Source organism: Anomalospiza imberbis, chromosome 2 (genome assembly GCF_031753505.1).
Source record: "Anomalospiza imberbis isolate Cuckoo-Finch-1a 21T00152 chromosome 2, ASM3175350v1, whole genome shotgun sequence".
Taxonomy (NCBI): domain Eukaryota; kingdom Metazoa; phylum Chordata; class Aves; order Passeriformes; family Viduidae; genus Anomalospiza; species Anomalospiza imberbis.
Window position 1 is genome coordinate 77,807,353 of NC_089682.1, and position 25,174 is coordinate 77,832,526.

At 39.8% G+C, this 25,174-nt stretch overlaps 1 protein-coding gene and 1 long non-coding RNA gene across 4 annotated transcripts; one reads left to right on the forward strand and one right to left on the reverse strand.

The window, feature by feature from the left end:
• Positions 1 to 718: 718 nt before the first annotated feature.
• LOC137466818 (uncharacterized) lies at positions 719 to 2,033 on the reverse strand. The gene is made up of 2 exons (XR_010995288.1): positions 1,655 to 2,033; positions 719 to 1,038 (listed from the first exon to the last, which is right to left on the reverse strand). It is a non-coding gene; the product is annotated as an uncharacterized lncRNA (long non-coding RNA).
• A 410-nt stretch (positions 2,034 to 2,443) lies between these two features.
• Positions 2,444 to 25,174, forward strand: SPICE1 (spindle and centriole associated protein 1). Of its 3 annotated transcripts, none has more exons than XM_068181905.1 (17): positions 2,444 to 2,589; positions 3,032 to 3,079; positions 4,205 to 4,351; positions 8,202 to 8,304; positions 9,066 to 9,187; positions 10,717 to 10,805; positions 11,101 to 11,243; positions 11,470 to 11,610; positions 12,373 to 12,638; positions 15,893 to 16,024; positions 16,671 to 16,818; positions 18,267 to 18,491; positions 20,443 to 20,828; positions 22,159 to 22,330; positions 23,714 to 23,816; positions 24,148 to 24,226; positions 25,043 to 25,174. In XM_068181905.1, exons 1-17 carry the CDS (start codon positions 2,506 to 2,508, stop codon positions 25,094 to 25,096), a joined length of 2,442 nt encoding a protein of 813 aa, XP_068038006.1. In that variant the 5' UTR covers positions 2,444 to 2,505; the 3' UTR covers positions 25,097 to 25,174. The 3 variants fall into 3 exon arrangements, with proteins under 3 accessions (XP_068038006.1, XP_068038007.1, XP_068038008.1); XM_068181906.1 differs by having other exon boundaries at positions 20,452 to 20,828; XM_068181907.1 differs by lacking the exons at positions 8,202 to 8,304; positions 9,066 to 9,187 and having other exon boundaries at positions 2,445 to 2,589.

Below are 25,174 nucleotides of genomic sequence, written 5' to 3' on the forward strand. Positions count from 1 at the left end.
TGCAAAAATATGCAGGATAGAGGCTATTAAAAAAGAATTCCCTAAATCATACTAACTTAGAAAGGGAAATAGCATAAATGTATAACAAACCAAATTGTTTGGAAACCCGATGATTTAAAATTACTGTTTGCATATGTAGTCTCTGTCTTCTGTAAGCTCCTCTGCGAGTTACAGATGCTGTAAATGCTCAGCTTGGCTTCTGCAGAGGTAATGCCACATTTTCAGACTGCTGAAAATGCAGTGTGAAGAATAACGAGAAGTGAAATGTGGACAGCTTTAAAGATGCCTGATAGAACTTGCTCCAACCTTTCTTATACGTGGGCAAAGTATTTGAGAATACCCTGCTTGAATGAGAATTGTCTCTGGCTTTTGTCATATTTGCTTGTTTTAGGTATTTAACATTAATATTTGATTGTAATTAATAATAGCAGAGAGGTTAAAGAGGTTTCAAAATAGATGATGTAATGACACAATTACGCCTTTATTGCTTTCTTCTTCAGTAGGCCTTGTTCTTCAAGACAATTTAAAGCCATGTTAAGAGAGAATTCCAGATGTGCCTTTGATTTATTCTTTTGGCTTCCAAATTTTCAGACCAATACAGATTAATGAATTGCTTGGCATGGATTTCTCTTCCCATAGGCTGAACTCTGATGATCACTTTCAGGTGATCAGATTCATATGGATCTATGTTGAGTGTCTAGATGGAAACTGAAGGCTGCGAGGTACAACCTCCACATTTACAGCACTTCATTAGAGGCAATTTCTGAAAGTATTTCTCTAATGCTTTTTTCTCTCCTCGTGATTTCTATCTTCTCCTTGTATCACATGCAATACGATTCCTTCCCTCAATACATTAACCACTACCATCTGCACCTTCACATGAATCTTCTTACAGTGATGCTGGTAAAACCAGAATTGCATTGATGGGGACCCTAAGCACCAGGAAATCTTGGTGAAATGGAAGAAGTTTTGAATGAAAAGCTGACAAACCTTCCGCCTTCACTTTCCAGCTCCCACAGACAAAATATTATGTTCACACTGTAATACAAAATGTGAAAAATGCCAATCACTTGTTTTAAAATTTTAAAAGTTTAATAGTAATAAAATGGTAATAAAAATAGAGTAATAAGAATTTGGACAATCAGAGTTAGGACAATAAAGGACAATAAAAAAAAAAGAAATATGGACAGTCCAGTCCTAGGCCTATTAAGCCCTGAAAGCACACATGCTAACAAAGGATTAACCCTTAAAAGCAGTAGCCTGTTGCATATTCATACATCTCATAGATGATGCACAAATTCTTTTCAAACAAAGGGTGTTCTCTGGTTATTGTCAACTTCTTCCTCTTAATCCTGGTGTCTCCTTAAAGACGGAGAGGAGGTGGAAGAATGTTTGTCTTTTCCGATAAGAAGGCAGTAACTCTTTAGGTGTCTTGTTGCTGTTATCGCTGTGTGAAGAATTTCTTGATTATCTCATCCCTTTCTTGAGCTAGTTTAAAAAAATCTTACATCGCATAGTTTCTATTTTAACATTATGTTATAACCTAAAACTATATCTACCACACTACTTTAAAAAGGTTAATACAGTAATACTAATTAATACAACATAACACATATAGTATTCCTTTGCAAAGAGCCAATCATATAATATGCACTTTTCGCACAAAATGTTAACTGCAACCTTTTGGAGTAATTACATCCTGTCTTCACCTGTGTGGAGGGAAGTGGAGGATCTGTGGCATATACTGGGGTAAATCTGTAGGGAATATATTGCACCCATCTGTGAACTCAGTGACTCATTTCAGAACCACCAGCTGCTTTACGGAAACCAGAAATTCCTGTGGCTACCGAGGTACACCCTTCCTCGGTGGCACAGCTAACGAGATCTGTTTGTTACATTCAAACAACGGCCACTCTTCAATTTCCAATCGCCTTATTTTCACGGCTTGTGTGACATTCTGCTCGGAACCACCTATTACAGCATCTCAAATACACTTTCGCACGGGGACAATTCCAAGGCTTCCTCAGAGGGACACTGAGGGATATATTTGGAGGGTATTTGTCGCGAGAAGGGGTAATAGCAAAGTGAACAAGTAGGAAAGTCAAGGCGAGGCGACATGGAAGACGACCGACAGCGCCAGGAGCAGCTCCCGTGGAGTGGGCTGGAGCAGCCAGGGCACTGCTCTACTTAAGGGAGGCGGAGGGGGGTGTCCCCTGCAGCCCTGAGGGCGGGCGGGGGCAGAGGCTGCTGCCTCGCAGACAGCCCGAGTGTCGCAGGAGCCGCGTTGCATTGCCGCGGCGACAGCGCGGCCCGGGGGCGGGAGGAAGAGCAGGCGGAGGAGGAGCAGGCGGAGGAGGAGCAGGAGGAGGAAGAGCAGGAGGAGGAAGAGCAGGCGGAGGAGGAGCAGGCGGAGGAGGCCTCGCTCCGCCTCGCCCCTCCCCTCGGGGCGGGCCGAGCCGAGCAAAGCCGGGGCCGTCGGCGGCGTCGCTCCCGCCCCTTCCCGCGATGTCGCTGCTCCGCGGGCCGCGGCCCCGCACCGCCGGCAGGAAGGGCCCCAGAAAGGCGGCGGCGGCCAAGCGGGACTGGGATGTAAGTGCTCCCCGCTGCCGGGCGGCTTCTGCTGGGAAAAAGGCCCAGGAGCCTCCGTGCCCACGGATGGGGGAGCCACCGCCCTCCGCAGGGGCTACGCCGTGGAAACGGCCGGGTTGCGTGTGGGTTCGGGCGGGCAGACACGGCGTGTGCGAGAGGGACACGGCCCCGCTGCTTTCCTTGGCCCTGGTAGAGGCCAGGCCTCCCGCATCTCCGGGGGAAAGAGCACGCTCAGGTTCGGTGGAGGTCTCGTTTTTGGCGGCTGCCTCGCCGAGGGTGGAACGCTCTGCAGCGCCATGAAAGTGCACAGCAGTATAGTGTCAGGCTAATTGTACTGCAGTTTAAAAGTTGTTTGGTTTTTTTTTTTTTTTTTAATAAAACTTTAGAAAAAAGTTTGCCCTCTGTTACGACTCTTGACGTGTTCCCTGGTTCCTTTTCACAGAGTACCGTCCATGATTTGACAGTGCACCGTGCAACTCCTGAGGATATTGTAAGTTTAATAGCAGTCACTGCTCTATCCCTGTGGCAAGGACATTTACCTGGTTGTCTGACATAAAAAGTGCTTACCATGCTTACAGGGATATTTTCTGCCAATGCTTACTCTCTTTTTCAAGCTTCTGAATGTGTTGTCTCTTTAGTGCTAGTTTTTTGTTTATGATACTGGGCATCCCCAGGTCTGGCAGTTGGTGTTCTTCAGTTTCCTGTTCCCACTGGGAAGCAGTAGCTGCAGTTTTTATTTCAATAAGTTGTGTGCCATCATAAAAGAATAAAAGAATCCATGAAAGGTCAGTGGCTTAGTTGAAGGTCTAACTTCTTCTGGGAAGGACTGAAAGATGTGCTTTTTCTGAGAAACCTCTCTAATTCTGAAAATACTCAATTTTTCATTTAAACAATTTAAGACAATTTCTTTATACTTTTCTTTATACCTGTTGATTGCAAAGTATGTGAATTCTTTGCAATAAACAGATCATGTGCATTTACATTTATTTAATTATATTGCATTTACATGTATTTAGATGTGTATTTACATTTTCTTGATAGCACTAATTACCAGGATGGAAGAGGCAGTATGAGCTATTATTATACGTTTTGACAGGTTTGTCAGGACAGATGGTCACAGTAGCAGGGAAAGACTTGATTCTACAAGTGTTTACCTTGATAGCTTATAGAGACTTTAGCAAGCACCTCACATGTTTAATTTCTTTAATTTGTATTTAAACTGTATTTTTTCTGTATAATCGTTAGAAAAGGGAGACACTATGTCTGGTGACTGACAATGTTAAATCTGGACAATGTCCTTTTATGCAACTTACAGGTGCTAGTGTTTGGGTTTTGCCTCCCTTTACAGCTGAGAAAACTCTTGCTGAGTCAGTGGTGTAGGGCAGATAGAAATTGAGACCTTCCCCATTCACCTTTGGAACTGCTTTAAATTTGGATGATACTGATGGCATTTTACACTTGTGGATGTTTATGAGATTGTCATTGGCACTACTGTGAGGTTAACATAAATAATGTTTGGTGCATGAACGATAAAATCAAGAAGAGCTCGTTAGCTTTGCTCTGCAAATTTTGCTTAAGACTGATTTTTGAAATTATTTCTTTTATGTTTCTGTAGCTCCGTCGCCGTGAAATACACAAATCAAAAAACAAAGCATTGGCTCATCTGGAACTCCAAGAGAAAGCACTGAACAGAAAATGGAAGAAGCAAAGGCAACTGGATGCAGATTCCTTGGAGAAAAGGAAATTGGCTCTGATGCATGAGGTGAGAGCTAAATTTGCACTTGCAGCCTTCTGCAGGTGATCTGCAGCACTCCTGGAAAGCCGCTCGTGCACAAGGAAGCCACAGTTGCTCCTCTTGTTGGACAACTTGATTTCCACGTTGCTGCATGCATGCAGTGATTGGAGTAGACTGTCTGACAAACCAGCTGTTACCTAGAATTGCACATTTGACCCAGGTTGCCTGGCTATGCACTTTGTAATTTTGCAGGCCTCTTTTCATCCGAACTGGAACTGTTTGCAGAGTTCAACTGTTGTAAAGAGTATATGTATTCTTTTGGTTCTTATTGCCAGCTTACCTTTTCTTCCTCATGTCTGACATTTTTCTTTGATGCAAACATGAACATTTCTCTATCAGGGAGGCACATGGTTTGTTTAAACAGAGAAAGTGCAGTGCCAAGGGGGCTGAAAGGGTGAAGCAAGAAGTTGTTAAGGGAGGAAAATTGACGCAATAAAGATTGATGAGCTATGGCTGACAAGCTTGTCATCTGAGGATTGAAAAGCTTGTTATCAGAATTCTAAAGCACTCTGGCTGTAAATATATTATTGAATTTGCTTTTGAATATTGAACTGTAGCACTAAACCTAAGCCTAGTTACAGAGAGTAGCTGTCACTGAAAAGTGGCGGTAGATCTCCTTTTTCACATGGCAGGTCGCTCCTTCCGTGTGTTCAGAAAAGTCATCTGAAAATTAGCTTTCATACCTCTGTACTGGAACAGGCTGAGAATTGTTCCTGCTGGTAAAGAATGATGATGAACAATGTTAAGTTAGCAGTCAAAATAAACATGATCTGCTAGTTATGTAAATGTGCAGTGGACTAACTGTCACAATCTTCACTGTTTTGTCTTTTGTAATTTTTCAGAAGACACTTTCTGATCTCTGAGAACATTCAAGCATAGACAAACAAATGCAAATACTCAGAGTTGAAGATCACCACCTAGTTTTCTATTAGACCCCTGTTTCTCTGCAATCACAGTAGAATTTTTGTATTATGGATATTTAACTAATTAAGCCTCAGACTTGGACTTCAGTTAATTTGGTACTTTTCTGCCAAGGATATTTCAGCAGAATATTTAAAAACCACTGTGAACCTCTACATGACTTTCCCTAATGCAGCCTAGTTTCAATAATACTTCCATGCAGAAATAAGTTCTGTGTCACAAAAGGTAAATTAAACCGTATTTTCTAATACTTGGCTGGCCTACCTATTATGTGACTTAATTCTTTTGCAGATGTGAAACTCATGTTTAGGAAATAGTCTTCTATATTTGTTGCTGTTTCTAGTGAAAATGTACAAATCTCACATCCTCCTGAGTGGTTTTCCCCTTTATAGTTATTCAGTTTACTCTGTGTTTACTTCTGAATCAGTGAAAAGGAAGACAAAAGGAAATTATGCTAGGCAAGATGAAATAATTCTGGCTGCTGCTGTTTCAAACACTGGTGTCTTCTTGTGTGTAGAGAAAAACAAAATAGAGTTACTATTTTCACCTCTCCCTAACTTAAATCTTGTTGATTGCCAGGTCCTGTTTTCCAAGTAACTGTGAAGACTGTCTCTCCTGGTAGAGCGCAATCACTGAGAATTGTTTCCTTGTCTCTGATACCTTGGTGATCTTTTTCTTTTAGTGCTGTGAGTGTAATTTTCTAAGCCTCTTGAATCCTGCTCAACTGCAAAATACTCAAAGACAAACACTGAGAAGTTGTTGCAATTAGTGTTGTTTCTCATGTAGTTGTGTGTTGAACAGACAGACATTACAAAAGAGTTACAAAATAGATAAGCAAAATTTTAATATTTTGGGGATTCATCTGCATAAAAATCAGAATGAAAAGATAATGAGTTTACTCTGAAACTTAGGGCTGTGAATTTGTAGGTACCACACAGATTGGTCCTGTAGCAACTTATTAGCAACTTAACAATTAATGTTAGTGCATTGCAACAAAGAGTAGAGGTAAATAGATTACTGTAGTGGAGAGATTTTAGGATGAGTCCTGTTTATTTTGCTTTGAAAACAGTCTGAAACAAGAGGGAAGGTGATTTTTAAAGAAATTTGTAGGTGATACTAAATTGGGACAAAGCACACTGCTCAGTTAATTTGTCCAGGGCATGTAAATGGGCCTAAAGGGGTTACAAGATGATGCCACTTTTCTTCTCATCACAAGCAAATGTGAGCTAATCTACCTTGGGAGCAATGCTCTAAAAATATTCATAACGTGATCAGCAGGAGAGTAGAGCTTAGGAACCTGCTGATGCCAAAAAAGATCTAGTGAGGAGGGTAAAAACAAACTAATCAAGATAATTTTTGTCTGATTACACACATCACTCTAATTTTAATTATCTTCAGGAAATTAGTCATATAAACTTTTTTCCTTTTTTTCTTGCTATATTTTTTTCTTCTGCCCATCTGGCATAATAACTGTCTAAAAATCTGCATTGTTTTGATGTCAGATGGAAAGACTAGATTTAGTTTGTATCAGATGTGAAAATTGAACAGTGGTCTGAAAAATGAGATCTGTGAAGTGTTTCAAAGATGAATATTCACTGACTTGCTAAATTATTATGAGAAGTCTAATTTACTGCAGTGCAATGCAAGTTCAAAAGACTAGAAAAACATGAAACTCAGATATGTAGGAATACTTTGACATAATAAAGCATGTAGTAAAATAGGGGGTTGAGGAAAAACAAGTGAAATGCCATTGCCTAGAATTTTTTGTATGAGGCTAAATGTAAGCCAGCAAACTTACCAAGGGACATTGAAAAGAACTGTGTAGAGATAATGGTGTAGAGTACTGTGGAACCATTTCAAAACAGTTTCTTATGATTCTTGGAGGAGCAAAAATTGTCAGTCAGTTTTCAAATTTTGAGTAGAGGGCATACATGAGCCTTTTCTGTGAGGTCTTCTGAAGTACTCAGTCTCTGGATCAATTTGATGAACCACAATGAAGGAGATCACTTACATATCTGCTCTCAGGTCTTTAAGAATATCTACCTTTTCCCCAGGTTGTGGGATATAATTCTACTAGTTTTCAATTTCCAGCTTTTGAATGAAGCCAGGCATCAGTGAGGAGCTTTAATTGTGCTCTGCTCACAAAACCCCATCCCCAGTCAGCTCCATTTGGCTCATGGTAACTGGATGCCTCTTGCTTTGCTTTCCCAAGACATCCTTCCTTAGGAGGAACCTGTTGTGATGGACTTGAAATACTAGAGAAAGAATTTGAATACAGAAGCTGTATCTTCTGGAGATTCCCAAAATGTCTTCTGATGCCAGATGTAATCAGCTGTATTTACCTCTTTTGGAACTTTTGGTGGTATGTGGCTTAAGTTTTAGGTAGGATTTTCAGGAGGCAAGACTGAGTAACACAAGTCTGCTTGAATTGGTTTGAATATAATCAAATAGTACATGTTTTGGGTGTCAGATGTAGGTAAGTGTTCTATGACTGAACATTTAGATCAAATTATTAGGAATGCTTTCTTTTTTTTTAGATTGCTATATATGCCTTTTTTATTTTGGATGAGCATGTCATAAATACCCAGCTTCTTGTGTCAGGCTGGGAGGAGAAGAGGGAGTGAAAGGATTTGTTCTAAAGAGAGTCAGTGCTGATGGGGGCCTCAGAAGTAATAACTGTTTAATTTTTCAGAAAAACAGTATGAATTCTAGTTACTCTGAATGAAGTATGGTGTTCTGATCTATCTTATTTAGGATCTAATTGCACAATACCAACTTGGCAAATGTTCTCTTGTTGGCTGTTCTCTTGGTAACTGTTTAGAGGAGCAATTCCAGAAAAAAAAGGAAGTGATCAGTCTGCTCAGTGTAAAGTTTCCTTATAACACTGTACTTTCAGATTCTGTCTGATCAGTACCATTGGCAAGATGTATTGGAACGATCTGATCAGGTTATGGCTGTGGCAAAAGACTTGCTTGAGGATGTTCCTCGCACACGAACAGGTAGAACATCTCTTCTCTATGTGGTACCACATTTAAGATGATCTCCTTGCTTTCCATGTATAGTCTTGCTTTGCAAAGCATTCTTTTTAACTGCTTTCATCTCCTTGTCTAACACGGTGTGATTGATCCTGTTCATGTTGGTTGAAACACAGTTGAGGCTATCACCTCCTGTGGCAGGGGAGAGTGACTGATGGCTGGTTACTCCACTGTATTGCTCCACTGTGGAATTTCACATCAGGTGCTCTGAAACGTCTCCATGCTTACCATTTCACAGCCAAGATACTGGCCTGTGCAGAGCACCAGTTTGAGCTGCTGCAATAATTCTGATTCTCAACGCTGCATGAGCTGACTCTTTGCTCTTGGATATGGCTGAAGATTTATCAGCAATATCAGCTTTTCCTTTTCTTAACTTGGCTTGTGGATCCTTGTGCTGCTGGAAGGCAGGATTGGCCGTCTGTATATGAAATCTTAAACCTAGGGGCTTTTCTCTGTAGGCTGCCATTCTCTTTTGTTCCTGGTGACTTTGATCCTGCAAGCTGCTTCTGCACAAGTGAATTTATGCAGGTGGGAAGGACAAAAGCTGGGTATGTGGCCCAGTGTATTAAATTAACCCTGCAGTCAGTCTTTGGTTGTTTAAAGTGACATCCCTGTGACACTTTTTTTTTGTGAAGTACAGGAGCTTGATTTTCAATACAAAGTCCTGCAACATAAGTGCAGACCAAGCCCTCTGTGTTCTTCCCTGTGTTGTTTAATTCCTCTAGGTTTTCCTAATGTAACAATGGCTCCTAACTGTGACCTAGAATCATCTCAAGGACCCATTGTACAAAAAAATCATCCTCCCAGTCAGCCTTCCATCCTTAGTGAATCTGTCATGGATTCCCAGGTAATGTATATTTTGTTCCATGCATACACATCCTGTGGATTTTTTGTTTAAAAAAAATAAGACTATTCAAAGATAAGAGTTTCCAAGCAGAACTAAATTGGTTATTGTTGATAACAGTCATAGAAGACAAGGTTAAACAGAGGTGAGTTTCTTTTGTGAGACTCAGGGAATTGTGATTTTTTGATTTAACTATTGGATATGAAAAACAAACATCATTATGTCTTGTAGAAGCTATCTCACATTAGCATGCCCTCCCTTTTAAATTCTGGAATTCCCAGAAAGAATAAAATGTGATTACAGTCTAAGAGAAGAACTTCTGTGTCACTTAACTAATTGTCAGATTTCAGAATATGTCTCTGATTTACCAATTTTGTCTGCATATATGGGGACACAGCCATTTGTGTCCCAGTTCAATCCACAGCCTTGATGACTCCTACAGTTTTAACTTTTAATATTTCACATTATTTTACATTTATTCAGATTTGTTGTAAACAATTTTAAAATTGTATGAAACTTAATTTAGTTTGCCTTTGTACTCCATTTTCTTTTAATAACATATTGTACCAGGAATGCTCACTGGAGTTTGAGAACAGGCATGTGGTGCTCCCAGAAAACTTCCCTCTGATGAAGACCAAACAGGCTGTTAGGAGCAAAAGTGATGGTGTCATATTCCCACAGTTCTCTACTTCCATTTCCTACTGTCTTACAAAAATACCTGTAACTTGAGTTATGGTATTTCTGTGTTAGGTATTTTGTTGTGGCATTTGTTTTTCTGGTATTTTAATGAGAAGTTAACTGCAACACCTTTGTAAGCTGTGTCACTGGATGCAAGCTGCAGGATAAGCTGAAATTTTTAAAAGAAACAGGTACTGATTTTGTGCCAAGCTTCTGTGAGTTATGTGCCTACAAAAATCACAGTTAAAGGCTATCTGATGAAACCTACCCAGCAGCTCAGAAACCTGGTAGTTTGAGCAACCCTGATTCCAAATTTGGTTGTTTGTATTTAGCTGTAAATGTAGTACATAGGATTGTATTTTGTTCTGGTTGCATTTTACACACAGATTATAAATGTAATTTTGCAGGTCTCATTATGAAGTTGTTTAGCTTGTAATGTCAAATGACTGAAATGTTACAAATGGTATGGATTCAGGTTGCTTTTCCATATTTTACCTGCTGTATCTCTGTTTTAGTACAGCCTTAACAGCTTTTATCCTCTAGTTTGCATGGATTTTCGTATTTAATATAAATCATACAAAGAAAATATTGGTTATTGAATTAGTCACTTGCTGTGTTGTTTACAGAGACAATTGTCAGTATCAGTGTTTCTTAGGTACTAATGTCCCCCACAACTTCTTACAAAGGGGTGTGGGTATGGGGTTTTTTTCTCTGTGGTATTTTTATTTTAAGTATGTTTTCTGTGGGGAAGATTAAAACAAATGTTTTTGGCTTTTTTCTTGAAACAATTCCATTAAATTGGTCTCTAACTTATTCTGAATTCTGTTTTGTTTTCTTTGTTGTCTCTTGAGAAGGCTCTTAATGAAGAGGAGGAGGAAGCATTATCAGAAGAAGATGGACACCATGATGTTTTGGGTTTCAAATCCAGCATCAATTCTGACAGGTCAGTACAAATACATCCATTCAGGTTTCCATCTGCTTGATGCTGGAAATGGGTGGAGTTGAAAGGGTGTTGAATGGGTATAGTTAAGTTAGTTCTTCTGTTTCCCTTTGCCCTCCTTTCCTGATCTCAGAATTCCAGGGAAAGGCCTTGTTGTAACATTGAGACTGGGAATGAAAGTGAGCAGGGAACTCACCTGAGCAATTGCAGATCATTTTAGGAGCTCTGTCAAGACCGATAATCTGCAATGATGCCATTGACCTGTTACAATGCACTGTTACTCTTGTTTTGAATGTAGGCTACTTCGGTTGTTGAGAAAAGAAAACTCCTTGGTGAGTTCTCCGTTGTCGGTTGAAAAGGATGTGAGAAAAAACACCTTATCACAGGAATCCAATGTGCCTCGGACTCCAACAACTGTTTCTCCTTCATTGGATAACTCAGGTTGGGTTTGCCAAATCACAGCAAGGTTGTTGAGCTGTTCATAGGATTCTGTCTGGAGTTCTTTCCTGAGTGAGGGTCAGAGACAGAAATGTATGCTGATTTGGCTCAGATATATTTCCAGACTAAAAAGCCAGCTCTTATTATAAAGTTACTCTAGAACATGCTACTATTAAGAACTTGTGTGAAATAGTTCACGTGTACTTTTTTCTCTTTGTGTTTAAATCAGCCCTCAATGCTACCAGTGTAATCAAGAGAACCCATTCAAAACTTCGGAATGAAGATGAAGAAGAGTCCGTAGACTCCAGTGACACTGTGAGACAAGTGCTGAACCCAAACTCAAGGAAACAAAAGCAAATTGCAGCAAAGAGTTAAGTACTTCTAAAAATAAAATACCCTTTGTCCAAGGTCCTTAATGTTGTAAGAAAATGTGGGTTGGAAGGGATTTTTGGGAGTCATTGCAGGGCTAATACCAAAGTTTGATGAGGGAGTCTTTGATTCTTGAGCATTTCTCAGGCTGGATGTTCCACAGCTCCTTGTAAAGTGTATTTCCCCTGTGTTCTGCACGTTCATTGGCAAAGCAGAGTCCATGGGAATTTGGGAACCATAAAACAGCACTTTGAGGCTGCAAATTACCTTGCTGGTCATGGAGTTCTCTCCTGTGCAGAACTTCTCTTGTTCTGATCCAGATTTGTGTTCTGTGCTGCACAGATTAAGGATGCATTTCAGTCCCCATATTCTGTGTGTTTGTATGTGAGGACTGACATCAGTTACAAGCTGTAACATGAAAGGAGAGTTGCTTACTGAGTACGAGAAAGCAGCTGACGTTTTTCATTAGCAAACTATTTCCGTGCATTTAACTGGAAAGGAGAAAAGTACAAACAGGTGTATCCAAGATAAAAGCGCCAAACAGTTGTGCTTGAGAGGTACTACTGTGGCAGCAAAAAATGTGTTTTTAAGGATCTGAACATTGCTGGAGTAACTGGGGGACATTCTTTGATGGTCTGTTTCATCTTAAGGCAAGAGAGGGCATTTCCTTTGATTTACTTCAATAAACAATGCAATTTCATTGGTACTGCAAAGATCTCTAAACAAGTTGAAATTCCAATTACTTCTTTTTCTTCTCCTTCAGTGAAAAGAAAGCAAGCTGAACAGAACTCTGCAAGACAGAAGAGAGGTGATTCTCCAGCTAATTTAATCCAGACTGACCTTCAGAGGGACAACAAACCCAGCCTAGATGTTCTCAACCACATGATCCAGGAAGTAGAGCGTGAACTGGAGGAATATGAGCGATGTACAGGTCGTGAGGTCCCAAAAAAAGAGAGGAGTGAAGGCCTGTCTGGGTTTACTCTGTCACTGGTGAACGCTCTCTGTCGCTTGATGCGCTACCTCAAAGAGGTGAGAGACTTAGAACTGCTCCTGGAGAGAGAGTGAAGAAGGGTGTAAAGTTATTTTACAGATGGGAACTTTGGTCTTTTCTGGCTTCCAAGCATTTTACATTGAACTCTGATTATCATTACTTATTACTAGGTTTGCATGCAATTAGGACTTCAAACTTTTGGTTTGTCGGGAACTGGTTTGATAGGAATTGGTATCCCTAGTGAAAATGGAGGAGTTGACTGCAGTGGAAGTCTCTGTATGTAAGGGCAGAAAATACCAATTGAAATAATTTAAAATTATTATTTACATATACTCAGAGTTGTAGCAGGGTAATAACTACAGCATTGTTTGCAAATTCACTTTCTTCCTTCACCTCCCAAAGGTGATGCTGTTGTCATGAGAGCAGTGGACCCAAATCCCCTATTTTCCTTGAGGGATTCCTCAGTCCTCTTTTACTGTCCAGAACAGAAACTACCTTAAGCAAGAATGACCTAAAGTGCTCACTGTAACAATGCACAGCTGGGAATTAATGGAATTCCATAAAGATCACCTGTGTGCCATGTAGAAGCTTTTTTTTTTTTTTTTATGAACAACAAAAAGTGTTCTAGTTCAAGGGTATCCCAGAGCTATTAAGAGGCAGCAGTGCCTCACAGATTCATTTGGTCTATGTGACATTTTAAACTAGTTTCTGACAGTTCCTGCACTCCTAATAGGTGCAGCAGAGTATATTATCTAAATGCTAATGCTCTATTTCATAGCAAAGGTAATAGATCTCTAATGAATGTGGAACTTGTCTAATTTTGGTTCCTTTTCGGAGGGTATAATAAATGAAAGGGGGAAACCCATCTTATTTTAAAATTCTATTTTTTTTCTTACCAGATGTATAATAATTTAAACCTTGTATTACACTGTATTTAATCTGTATGGAATAATTTACTTTGATTAAGTCCTGGAAGTAAATAGTAAATAATCAGTCCAATAGTGAAAAGCAACTATCATCAGAAGATGGACTTCAGCTGAGAAAGTCTTACATTTTAAAAAAAAGTTAATAATGCTTTGTTTTTGTTAAAATTGTAATACCAAAGCAGAGAATTAAATTTGGTTCTTTTGCCTAAGGAACCTTCCTTTGGTTCTTCTAAGATCCTAAGGAAGGATCTTAGAATTTTTCTGTAACATTCTGTAGAATGTTTTCTGTTTATTGGTAATACATAAATTTAATATAATCCAGTTTATGTTTATAAATGTAATTGCTGTTATAATCCTATTTAGATAATCTTTAATTTTTTTACAGAAATTAGTTATTCCTGACCCTCAGACGTCTTCCAAAGCTACTCTCATTTTTCTTGTTACCATTCCATCCTTCCAGAAGTCGATTGTTTGCATAATTGTCTGCCACACACACAGATTTACTACCTAAATTTTTAATTGAGCAATATTACAAAGTCACTCAAGCTGCATAATGTGGTTAATTGTATTCAGGCTTGCTTGAGATAGATACTGCATTCATATTTTAAAGCGACTTTTCTCCTTTGCAGGGAGGTTTAATTACAATTATAATTCAAGAATTTGCTGTGAAGAAGCCCAGCTTGTCTTGAGTGTTTCATAAAAGCTGGTCCCTGTGATGCTAGACATAGATCAAGCACTTGTGTGCCCCATCTGTCTTGCCTAACCAACAGAGTTAGCAGACTTCCAATGCCTGAATTATAATTGACAGTGCTTTTGAAAAAATTTACTTTGCAGGGGATATTTAGAAAGCTCCTGATTTTAGTTAAACAGTCAGACAGTCAGTCTTCATGAGGTTTCAAAGTTTTTAGAGATTCCCTTCCTCTCCTTCCAGTTTTGCTGCAGAAAATCAGAAGGGTTGCGATAAAGGATGTTGCCTGATTTATTCTTAAAATTGTATCTAAAAAGAAGGAAGAGAAACTTGAATTCAGGAATCTTCCATGAAAGTGTTTTTATTAAGTGATTAACAAGCCAACACCTATAAGAAGGACATAGTGACTATGGAAGAGGCTAGAGAAAAGGAGGAAAAGAAACTTTGGAATGTTAGCAAAACCATATGAAATTCTTAAAGGGAAATGGATAAATCTGACTTGGTTTCTAAACTAATTTTTAGATTACCTTCCAGATTCAGAATTAATCATTCCCTCCTCTCCCTCATTCTGCTGAGAAAGCTGTTTCTTTGACAGACCCACATGACAAAAAGATTCTGGGCATATTCCCTGGCTCTGTGCTTCCCTTTTCTCCCTGTCTGCTGCATGTTCTGGTGCAGTGTTAAAGCTCCCATGATTAGAGCCACGCCTGGCAGTGGGCTGGGATGAAAATACTTCTTTCAGGGTATACCAGACCTAAATCCTGCCTGGGGATAGGAATAGCTGTTAACCCTGATGGTTTCCCTGTGCATAAATGTAAGACAGAGCTGCTTGGAAGCTTTTCCTCCAAGACTAGGTTAGTGCTGGGTAGGATTAGTAGATAGAGTAGCTCATCCAGATGATCTAAGGCATCAGAAGCTTCATTGCTCCTGCCAGGGTAGAAGTGCTTCTTTTGTGTTGTCCTTGATTTCTGAAAAGAGAAGACCAGGTACGGTTTTTTTTAATCCATTTTCTGAGCCAGCATGCTTCACTTGGATCAATACAAAAAATCCTTTTCTCTCTAGCTGGAAGGGAAACAGAAAATGGATGGTTTGCCTCTCCTACTTAAGGGAGGTGTCTGTCTTTGTGTCTAGTGGTAGTATCTGTGAGTTAGTCTCAAAAATAGTCATTTACTCATTCATTTCATGTGAATGCAGAGCTGTTTGGTTATCATACCTTTAAAACTCTCTAGAACTTTTTCTCTCTGTTGGAAAACATTAGAAAAGAAGTATGTTCTCCTTTACTTAATCAAATTTGTCTTCATTAATGAATTAGGAAATTAAAGATTAGGCACAAGTAGCATGGGAAACTGACAAGCATCAGCACACCTGGAATTATTTGATTACTGCATGAAGATTCAGTGACTTAAGAAACTGTATCTGTGCAGAGAGAAAATGCTTTTAGTTATATCCTGTAAAGGCAGAAGAGCAAGGATTCCCTGCAGTGTCCTGGAGGATCAAAGATACACAGTAAGCTCTGTGACAGTTCTCAAAGCGAGATAATTTGATTTTGTCATGAAGGTAATGAAGTTTAGCAGTAGTGGGAAAAGCTGTTACATTATGATGTCATAATGACTCCTGTTTTCAGATAGGAGTCTGTATTGGTTTATAGTAAGTTTTCATTTTTTTTCTCCATCTTTAGGCTGAAATGCAGCTGCATGAGAAGGAGATGGTGAGGCAGCAGCAGAAGGAGATGTTGAATGAACACAGAGAACTGATTGATGCTCTGACTGCTGAGGTCCTTCAAGTAAGGGAAGAAAACATTACTATGCAGGTACTGAGCCCCCCTTGCTTTTTACCCATCAGGATAACGTGTTAGAATTCTGAGTTCTGTTGCAAATATGGGCTGAGGTGCCGTGTCTCATGTTCTGGAGATTTTAACCATAAACAGAAAGAAAGTGATAAAACTGAATGAGGAGCCTGAGAATTACAGTAGCAGGTATGGGTATGAAATGTTTGGAAAGTTGCTTGTTTCTCTTTATTTGACTTCAAAGTCTGAGAAAGTGCTGGTTCTGTGAAACTGACCTTTACTTTATCCATCTAAAAGTTTAGGCATCTTCCTTCACACTTCTATACTGTTAACGCTGCTGGAGCAATGAGTAGATGTAATACTACATTTTCCTTTTTTTAGTTTCCAGTGGAGGTGGATTTGATGATTGGCTACATTTGGGAATGATGCAATTAAGAAACCTTAGAGAGGAAGTAACATCATGAGTAAGAAAGGCAAAACAAATGATTTATAAATAAGAAACATGGAAACAAAAATATTTAATCCTCACTGGAATCCTACAGAACCATGCAGTAGTATTAAGAGGCCAAATCTCTTCTCAGGACTTCTTGTAGCATGTAATTTTCTAATTTATGTTGGTAGAACACACATTTCTGTAATTCTGTGTATGGGGTTTTTTTTCCTCCTTTAGAAGAAGCTTCAGCAATACATGACAGTAACAGATCAAAAGCTGATGTGTCTCACACAAGCATTTAAAGGCCTCCCTTTGGTAGAACCCGAAAGAGAACAAAGTCCAAAACATTTTGGAAATGCAAGCAGAGGCCCAGCAAACAGCCAAGGTGCGTACAATGAATGTGTGAAGGATGAAAGAGGAGTTGTTACTTTATCCCTGTAGTGGAAAATCTGGTATTTAATAGATGCCTGCTTGCGCAAGTTCCTCTTGCAAGAGTGCGAATGTTACTTCTGTAAATTCACAGGCCATAGGTTCTTCTGTGAGCACAAGCAAAGGAGAAGAGTAGCCAAAGTCAGTTTCATTCTGAGGCTCCTAAAAGAACTCCAGAAACCCAAAGAAGTCAAACCCAACAGAATCAGCATCTCGGGTTCCTGTTACTGAGGATCCTGACAGTCAGACATTGGTTCTTCCATAAGACACTGGAGGTCGCTGCTAGCCAAAACAGCAGCAGCTGAGACCCGGAACCAACCAGTCAGAGAGGTGTCTCTTGGTGTTTGTGACTCTGTGTGAGAGCAGAGTGGTCAGCTGAGTGATGTGTGACATGGAGACAGGCTGAGCTGAGCCAGTAGATTGGTGGCCAGACTATCCAAACATGATCCACCTTGGACTGTTAACCACCTTTCACCACTGAGTTTCCTCCCAGCTGTCTTTCCTGGTCAGTTGTTTAAATGCATTGCTTTTGCTCCCAAGGTCAGTAACTTATTGTGAGACTCCCAAGATTTCTCAGAGTTACTTGTATTCCATAGTTAAATGTTGGTTTTGTGAATCTTCCTGTAGCTAAAAGCTTTCTTCCTGGAAGGATTTTCTTCTTTGGAAGAAGCCACATACCAGATCCTTTTTTATGTGATTGACCCAGGCCTTGTAAAAGCAAACAAAATGAAGCCATCCCCCACATATAAAGTCCAAAAGTCAGAAAAGCTCCCCTCAAGAAAACCCCAACCTAACACCCAAACCTTCACATTCAACAATTCTACAGCACTAGAATTTTCAAATCTCTTCCTTAGTTAAAGGAAGAATAATTTATTTTTTTTTAACTGAAGAGAATTTAATTCATTTGAATTAAATTATAATAAGGTCAACAGAGCTCAGAAAAGCCTTGAATTGTTTTCTAACAGCACTGTTACCATCAAATTTATAATATGGGAGATTAGGAGAAGTGCATAAGTCTGATTTTCTCAAGAGAATGTTGCCAAATGCAGCTCAGATACCTGTTCAAGTCATGTATCTGTAAGTCTTGTGCATGAGCTACAAACAGATCTCATGCTACTGTCCTGAAATTGTGAGGCTATGTGTAAGAGTTCTTCCTGCTCTTATGGCCAGTAAAGATTTATAATTTGCTTGAGTGAAAGAATTCTGTACCTGGACATCAGAAGAAAGGTGTGGAACATACACTACTCTTGTCTGTCTGTTCAGGTGTCTGAACACAGGAGTTGTTATTGATATTTTTCCTACACTGCTATTTTACTATAAGTAGTTTTTGTTCCTTTTTTTTGTTTGGTTGGTTTGTTTTGTTCATTTGTTTAACTTTTATCCCTGCTTTGTCTTCTTCTCTAGAAAAACCTGATTTGACCTACTCTGAGCCCAGGACTGAAGGAGGCAATAGGGAAAATATGCTGAAATTTCCACAGGAAGAACTTCCTTTCACATGTCACCCAGGGCCAGGTGCCTCAGGTAATATGAGACCTGGTAGAAGCTTCCCAGCTCACGTCTTCCAGCCAGCTGTGCTGTTGTCCCCGCCACAGCAGAAAAGCAGTCAGAAATTGTCTTCCCTCCCAAATGGTGAGATCTCTGACTGCAGTAGACGTAGGAGTCTGTGTTGTGTGTTACTGTTTCAATCTCACACTACCTCTGAAGATGTATTTTCCATGGAAAAATTTTAATCTGTATGCCTAGATATATTGGCCCTATAGCTGGAATATCCTACTGCTGCACCCAGATATGCATTTCCTTTGTTACTACGCCTGTTGCTGGACAGCCTTTACACTTCCTGTTTTCCATCTGCTGGCAGCAGTCCTGCCAGAGGCAATCCAGACTGACATTTTTATTCTGTACTCATTTTTATTACCTTATCTGTGTGATTGCTGAAGCTGTTTGTCAATGACCTACAGCACATAATTTCAGATTTCCATTTGCTGATGGTGTAATCCAGCCTCCCATCACCTTTACTGGTGGGACCACTGAAGCCTGGAACTTCTGTTTCTGCAATGTTGCAGACACAACAGGATGTCTGTAGGCTGTGTGCTCCTGCTTTGAGCCAATCTTTCCAGCAAAGGGGTTTTTAGAAGCTGTGGGAGCCAGGTTCCCATTGGGTTTCATTCAATACACAGGAAATGGTTGAGGAAATTTTATGTCAAATTGTGTTGCCAGATAACCAGGTAACTCAGTCTTGTGTCAGTATCCATGGCTCAGTTCTGGTTCATGGGAGGAAGAAAGTTCATCAGAGTGATTAGGGAAGATGTTTCTCATTTATCCTTGCTGAAGTGAGCAGAAGGAAGCACTCTGTGATTCTAACACTGAGCTGTTTCCTGCTGCAATTGTCACTGAAAGCACATGCATCCCACTGAACATGGCAGGGCCATGAATAACACCCTTGTTGAGGGGCAGATAATTACATCCATGGCCAGAGTGATGGTGGTGGACAAGAAGGAGGGTACAGGAGTGGATTGTAAGCCTTTTCCAAGTCAGAAAAACAACTAAAAGTCCTTTTGGTTTTTAAGGAGTTGGCTGGGCAATTGGAAGTTTATATCTAGTTCAGCCACTTGGAAGGCTGCTGTGCTGTGCATAAGCAATCTGGAGGAAATGAACTGAAGGTCTTGCTCTACAAAGAGCAATGTCTGGTTTCAGTCCCATTGAGAACTGTCAGATTTCTTCTGTCATTTGAAACAGTAATGCAGAACTGTATGCCAAGATTTTTCTAAAAGATATTGTTCTTCTCTTAAGACTGATGCTAAATGGCCCAACAAGTGTTAAACTTAATGAATGTTTCTTTATGCTCATAGCTTCATAAAACACACTTGAGTGTAAATTTGTAAGTATTCATCTCCGCTCAAGTGGCAAAAACTAAAGCTTGTGAGGGAATGGGCTATTTGGTATATGAAGCATTGAAAATCTGGTTTTGGTAACAAAAGTCGAGTTGGACTTTTGCTGGAGCATGTAGCAGCAGACAGTGCTGTAACTGTAGACAAGTCTCTGTGGTGTGTTATCTCTTTGCTGGTGATGACCACAAAAAAATACCTCACTACTCTTGTTGGCTGCAGTGCTTGCTCTTTAGGGACTAAGCAGTTAGTTTATTATCATGCCAAAAGTCTTGTATATTTTTCTTTTAGAATCCTAAATGTTTTGTTAATAACCAAATATAAATATCAGAACTGAAATGAAAACTTAGTTTATCAGGTAAGGTAACTAAATTTCTGAAAATGGAAGACTAACTAAGAAGTATTATTTGATCTGTCAGCTAAGAAATTCAAAACAGTTTATCTTCTTAGTGATTACTTTGTCAATCTCGAATTAAATAATTTGAATTTTTGCAATAGGAAATACTCACCTAGTGAGTTCTTACAGTAGGATATTGCATAGAGTGGTTTTGATCAGTACCGTAACACCATTCAGGCCAGATGTTTCAATTCAAATTCCTGCTTGATTATTAGTAACCTGATGCAATAAAGTCACTGTTAGTCTCCTCAGTGAGGATCTCCTGTCACTGTTCTTACTGTTTATTTTGTGTTTTTAGTGTTTGCAGCCATTTCCCAGTCTACTGAAAGAGAGCCATGCAAGGAAAGGAGCTTACCTTCCTCCCTGAGGACACAGAGCACAACTGAGGAGAACTGCCCCATGTCTCGAAGGCAGCCAATTCCTCCTGCAGACAAAGACTTAGAGAGTTCCCATGAGAAAACCAATCTGTCCTGCCCGGGTGACACTGGAAAAAACAGCACAGCTGAAGAGTTCCTTCGAAATGGTGATCTGCTGGGACAAATAGCTGAGCTCACACGGCAGAATGCTCTAATTAAAGCTCAACTGAGCAAATTCAGAGGAGTCCCTGGAGACAAAAGTGATTGTCTGCATCAGCCAGACTTGACACAAAATACAGATCCCAGTCCAGACTCTTCACAAGGACAGGTCAGAATTTAAAAGAAAAGGAAGGCTGGATCTCCTTTCTGCTGATCCGCTTTCCCATAGTTTACTGGTGCTCTTTTGTCTTTCATGTTGTCACTTACTATTTGTTTGCTTGGAGACTTGTGATTTTTGTTATTATTCCATAAGCAAATCAGCAGTAGTTTCTTATATTGGGCCTATGTTGTACATGGGTTCTGAAGAAGGTTATAAGGTTATGCTGCAGAAAGAGGTGGTGTTGCAATGTGATCCAAACTCTTGTAGTTTGGATGCTGTTAGCAGTGAAAGCACTGCACCAACCCCCAGCTTCTTGTCAAGCTTGTAAAATGCATATTTAAAGCCATGTCATACATCTCCTCTGCTACTCTGACCCAAAAGCAGATGAGATTCAAGTTAGTGCAAGTACATCTTTTGCAAATGTTTGATCATAGTGTATGTGCTTGTTGGGTATGTCTTGTCAGTCCTCTTCTGTGAAATTCCCAAAGATTTTGGGAAAGAGAGACCTTGAAGGCTTCAGTTTTAAGAGGAAAAAAATTAACCTGCAGCTAAGCAGTTACTCAGTAGGATCTCTGTGAGTGAAGTTAACATCACAGGAACATCCCTGCCCTTGCTATTTTCTTTTGTTCTATCACAGTGGCTGATTGACTTTTAAATTAAGGATCCTAAAGATTGTTAATTTCTTCATTTAAATGTAGGCTGACAGTGTTGTCACTTTCCACCCTGGGGTGTGTTGTGTAATATTTAGTCATTTGGTTGTACAAGTTGATGCAAACCCTTAGTAAGTGTTGTTTTTGTGGAAGCAATTAGCGAGAGGGAGGGGAAGAGGTCAAAGAAAACAAAACCTGGCATAAATAGGACACTTCTGCCAGAAACGTGCTTTGCTTCCCCACACCCTCCTGAATATGTGTCTCTCTGATTAAGTATATTCTTAATTGTAGTTAATTGCTGGATGTTTATTGGGTTTGGTGTTTTTTTTTTGGTTCGGTGGGTTTTTTGGGGCGGGTGGTTGTTTTTGGGGTTTTTTTATGGTTTAGGTGTGTTTTTTGGGTGGGGGTTGGGTTTGTTTTTTTTTTCTCAAATTATATGGACAACAGCTGTATTTTTCCTACTTGAGGAAAGACTAGTATAAAATACTGTACTGTTTAATCAGTTGAGGACTTAGATACAGGACAGTAAAAGGGCCAAAATCGGATTTTTCACAGAAGAGCTACATAATTATATTCACTTTCAGTTTGAAAATGAAATGCATAGAAATACTTGAGATATTTGTATGCCCTCCTTTAGGGTGAAAATTGTAAATATTTCATTGGAAGTAATTATCCCATTATCCAAGTAGAGTCATCTCATGATATCAAGGAGCTTGGAGGAAAGAATAGCGGAGCTGAATCGCCAGAGTACAGAAGCACGGGATAAACTGTTGCAGTTGATAGACCAGCAGAAATCAGCTGCTGCTGACATGGTCCCTCCAATGCTGTCTCCTGTTCCAACCCCATCCCTGAATTACACTGGTAAGTACCCAGCTTCAGGAGAAACAAAAACTAGTCAGAGAGTGTTTTTCTCCTTTGGGGAGTCCTTATCTTACTGGATCAGTGGTTGTGGTCAGAAGTACACTTGTTAATGCCTGTGTGGTACAAACACCTGTTACTTCAGAGAGCTAAAAATGTATTGGCTAAACCTCAGTTAAAGTTATCTTCTTAGTGATTAGTCTGCTGCAAGTAGTGTGCTTCATGTTAAACCTGTTGTTTGCTTTGTTCTTGTCTGAAGAACAGGTGCTACATTTGGACATTAGTAGGAACTTCTTTACAGAAAGGGTTGTTGGGCATCGGAATGGGCTGCACAGGGAGGTGGTGGAGTCACCATCCCTGGAAATGCTTAAAGAAAGACTGGATGTGGCACACAGTGCCTTGGTCTGTTTGACAAGGTGGTGTTCAAAGGTTGGAGGCGATGATCTCTGGTGTCTTTTTCAACTTAATTGATTCTGTGATAGTCTCTGGTGGTCAGCACTGGGCTTTTTAATCAGCCCTCTATCATGCAGAATCTTGGGTGAAAAAGACTGAAGTATTTACATCAGGCTTCTAAAACTTATGGCAGTGGTCATCCTACTCTCAACCCCATTTTAGTTTTTGTCTTTTGGGTACTCTTTCCATCAGACTGTCTTGCTGAGTTACTGCCTGTGCTAATAGAAAGGAATAACTGGAGCTTCCAGTCATGTGAAGAGGTAAATTAGCTTAGGAAATATACTTGCTGGTTCAAGATTCATAGATTAGCTGCCATATGTAACTATAAAAAAAAAATTACTTTGCAGGAGGTCAGGGCTCTTTATCTTTTCATGGTGTCATTGTCATTATAAGCAGAACTGCTTGTGACCATATACAGGTCAGAGACACCTGTCCTTTCCCCTTGTGAAACCACAGAGGATGTATAAGGGGGGAGGGACTTGAAGAGAGGAAGAAGGGGGAGGAGGGAGCAGTGTGTGGGCATTTACATGCAGGTGCCTATGCAGGACTCCTGGGTCAGTTCATAACACTTGCAATGCTTGTTTGGCTGTTGTAATGTAAATTCAGCACAGTAAGTAAAATCTTAAAGCAACAAAGGTGAGAGATCAGAAGTCTCTAAGCCTGTAATTGCCAAAAACCAGAAAATTTAACTGTGTAAGGATCATTCTATATATGTGAGCATTGTCTGTAGTTGCTCCAAGTCTCTGCTTTCATTGTCAGTCATTTTCAGAAAGTGAGTGCGAGGTTGACGTTCAACCTAATGTTTTATTTCTGGTCTGTGTATCTGCAATTGGGAAGAGGTTGTGATGCTTCTGGAAAAAATGGTAAAACAAAATGAATGTTGTGCAATGTTGCTGTGTTCTCATCAGAATCAAGCAATTATTTATCACCTAGAAAATGCACGGAGGACAGCTGAAGTGTCTGTTCCCACGGCAGTGGCTGCGGACAGCTCCAAGGATGACAGTGTTCCCCATGCCAGTATGACCAGTATAAGAAGGTAAAAGTTCATCCTTTACTGTTTCATGTTTGTAGTATCATACTTACACATACAGCAGAAATTGAACACAATGGAGAAATTGCAGTGTGTTTTTTTGGCTTTGTGGATTTTCCCTTACTTCCTCACATTAAATTCTGCAAATGGGACAAAGGTCTAATAGCTTTTTCACAACTTACTTTGTTTGTATTTAAAATATCTGCAATCTGACACAAGATAGATGAAACGTGTTGTTGCTGACTGCTGATGAGGGGTCTTAACTCAGGATCAGAAATATTATTCTAGTAGTCACTTCCATTTTTCACTTTTTAAATCTTACTTTGAATATTTCCAGGACTGTAGGAGACTCCAGCAAGCCTTTAAGTGCCACATCAGAAAGTGCCAAATTAACTTCTGTCAGCCAAAGACCAAAGGTGAGACTGAAAAATCTTCAGCCAGAAAATTTTAATATGTTGTCATAAAAGGGAAAAGATAATCATAAGATGGATGAAGGGAGGCAAGATCTGTCCTGTTTTAAATATCCCACGGCTATTATCATTCAGTAAATGACAGGTTGGATTACAGACAATTGGTAAGAAGAGACCAGAGAACTAGTGATAGTCATTATTTTCTGCCTCAGAGTTGTTTATAAGTAACCCTTTTCTGCTGTGGTATCTTTGTGTGTTTGAACTGGAAACCTTTGGAAGTCTTTCCCTGGTGGCTGCAGAGAATTTCAAACCATGATTATGACGTACTGGTAGAGCCACAGTCAAGAGGCAAGCAAGCTCTTACCTAGCTGTTGCACAAGTCAGTTGCTGAAGGATGAATAAATCCAAATGTAAAGAAAGCCCCAGTCTAGATTTCTGACTCCTGGTGTGGAAAGAAAAGGATAGACTGTGCTGAGATGCTTTCACAGGGAGATCTGCAGTGGTACATACTGATAAACTAGTAATGAGGTGTTTATAGGCTTGAAAGCAACCATGAGGACATATCAATAACCTATTTCCTGGTGTCCAAAATAACCTAAATTATTAGGACCAATAAGGAGAACAGAGTTATGGTCCAGGACTTGCTATCCTGACAGCAAGCTATAAATCCCTAGAAGGGAAATTTGAACTTATTAAGGTAGGTGTGACTTGACGTAGGTGGTGTGACTCCCTCCATGGTGCCAATGGCAGACAACAGTCCTAACACACAGGTCTATGGGAAATACACTGTATATTAATCTCAATTGATTTCTTCTTTTACAGATAGAAAAGCAAAAAGAAGAAGGATGGTTTGCATTGTCAATGCACGTTATGTAAAGGAAGCTGACCTCAAGTCCTGTATTTTTAAAATATTTTTTAATGAACTACAAATAAATCACAATCTCTCTCTACAGA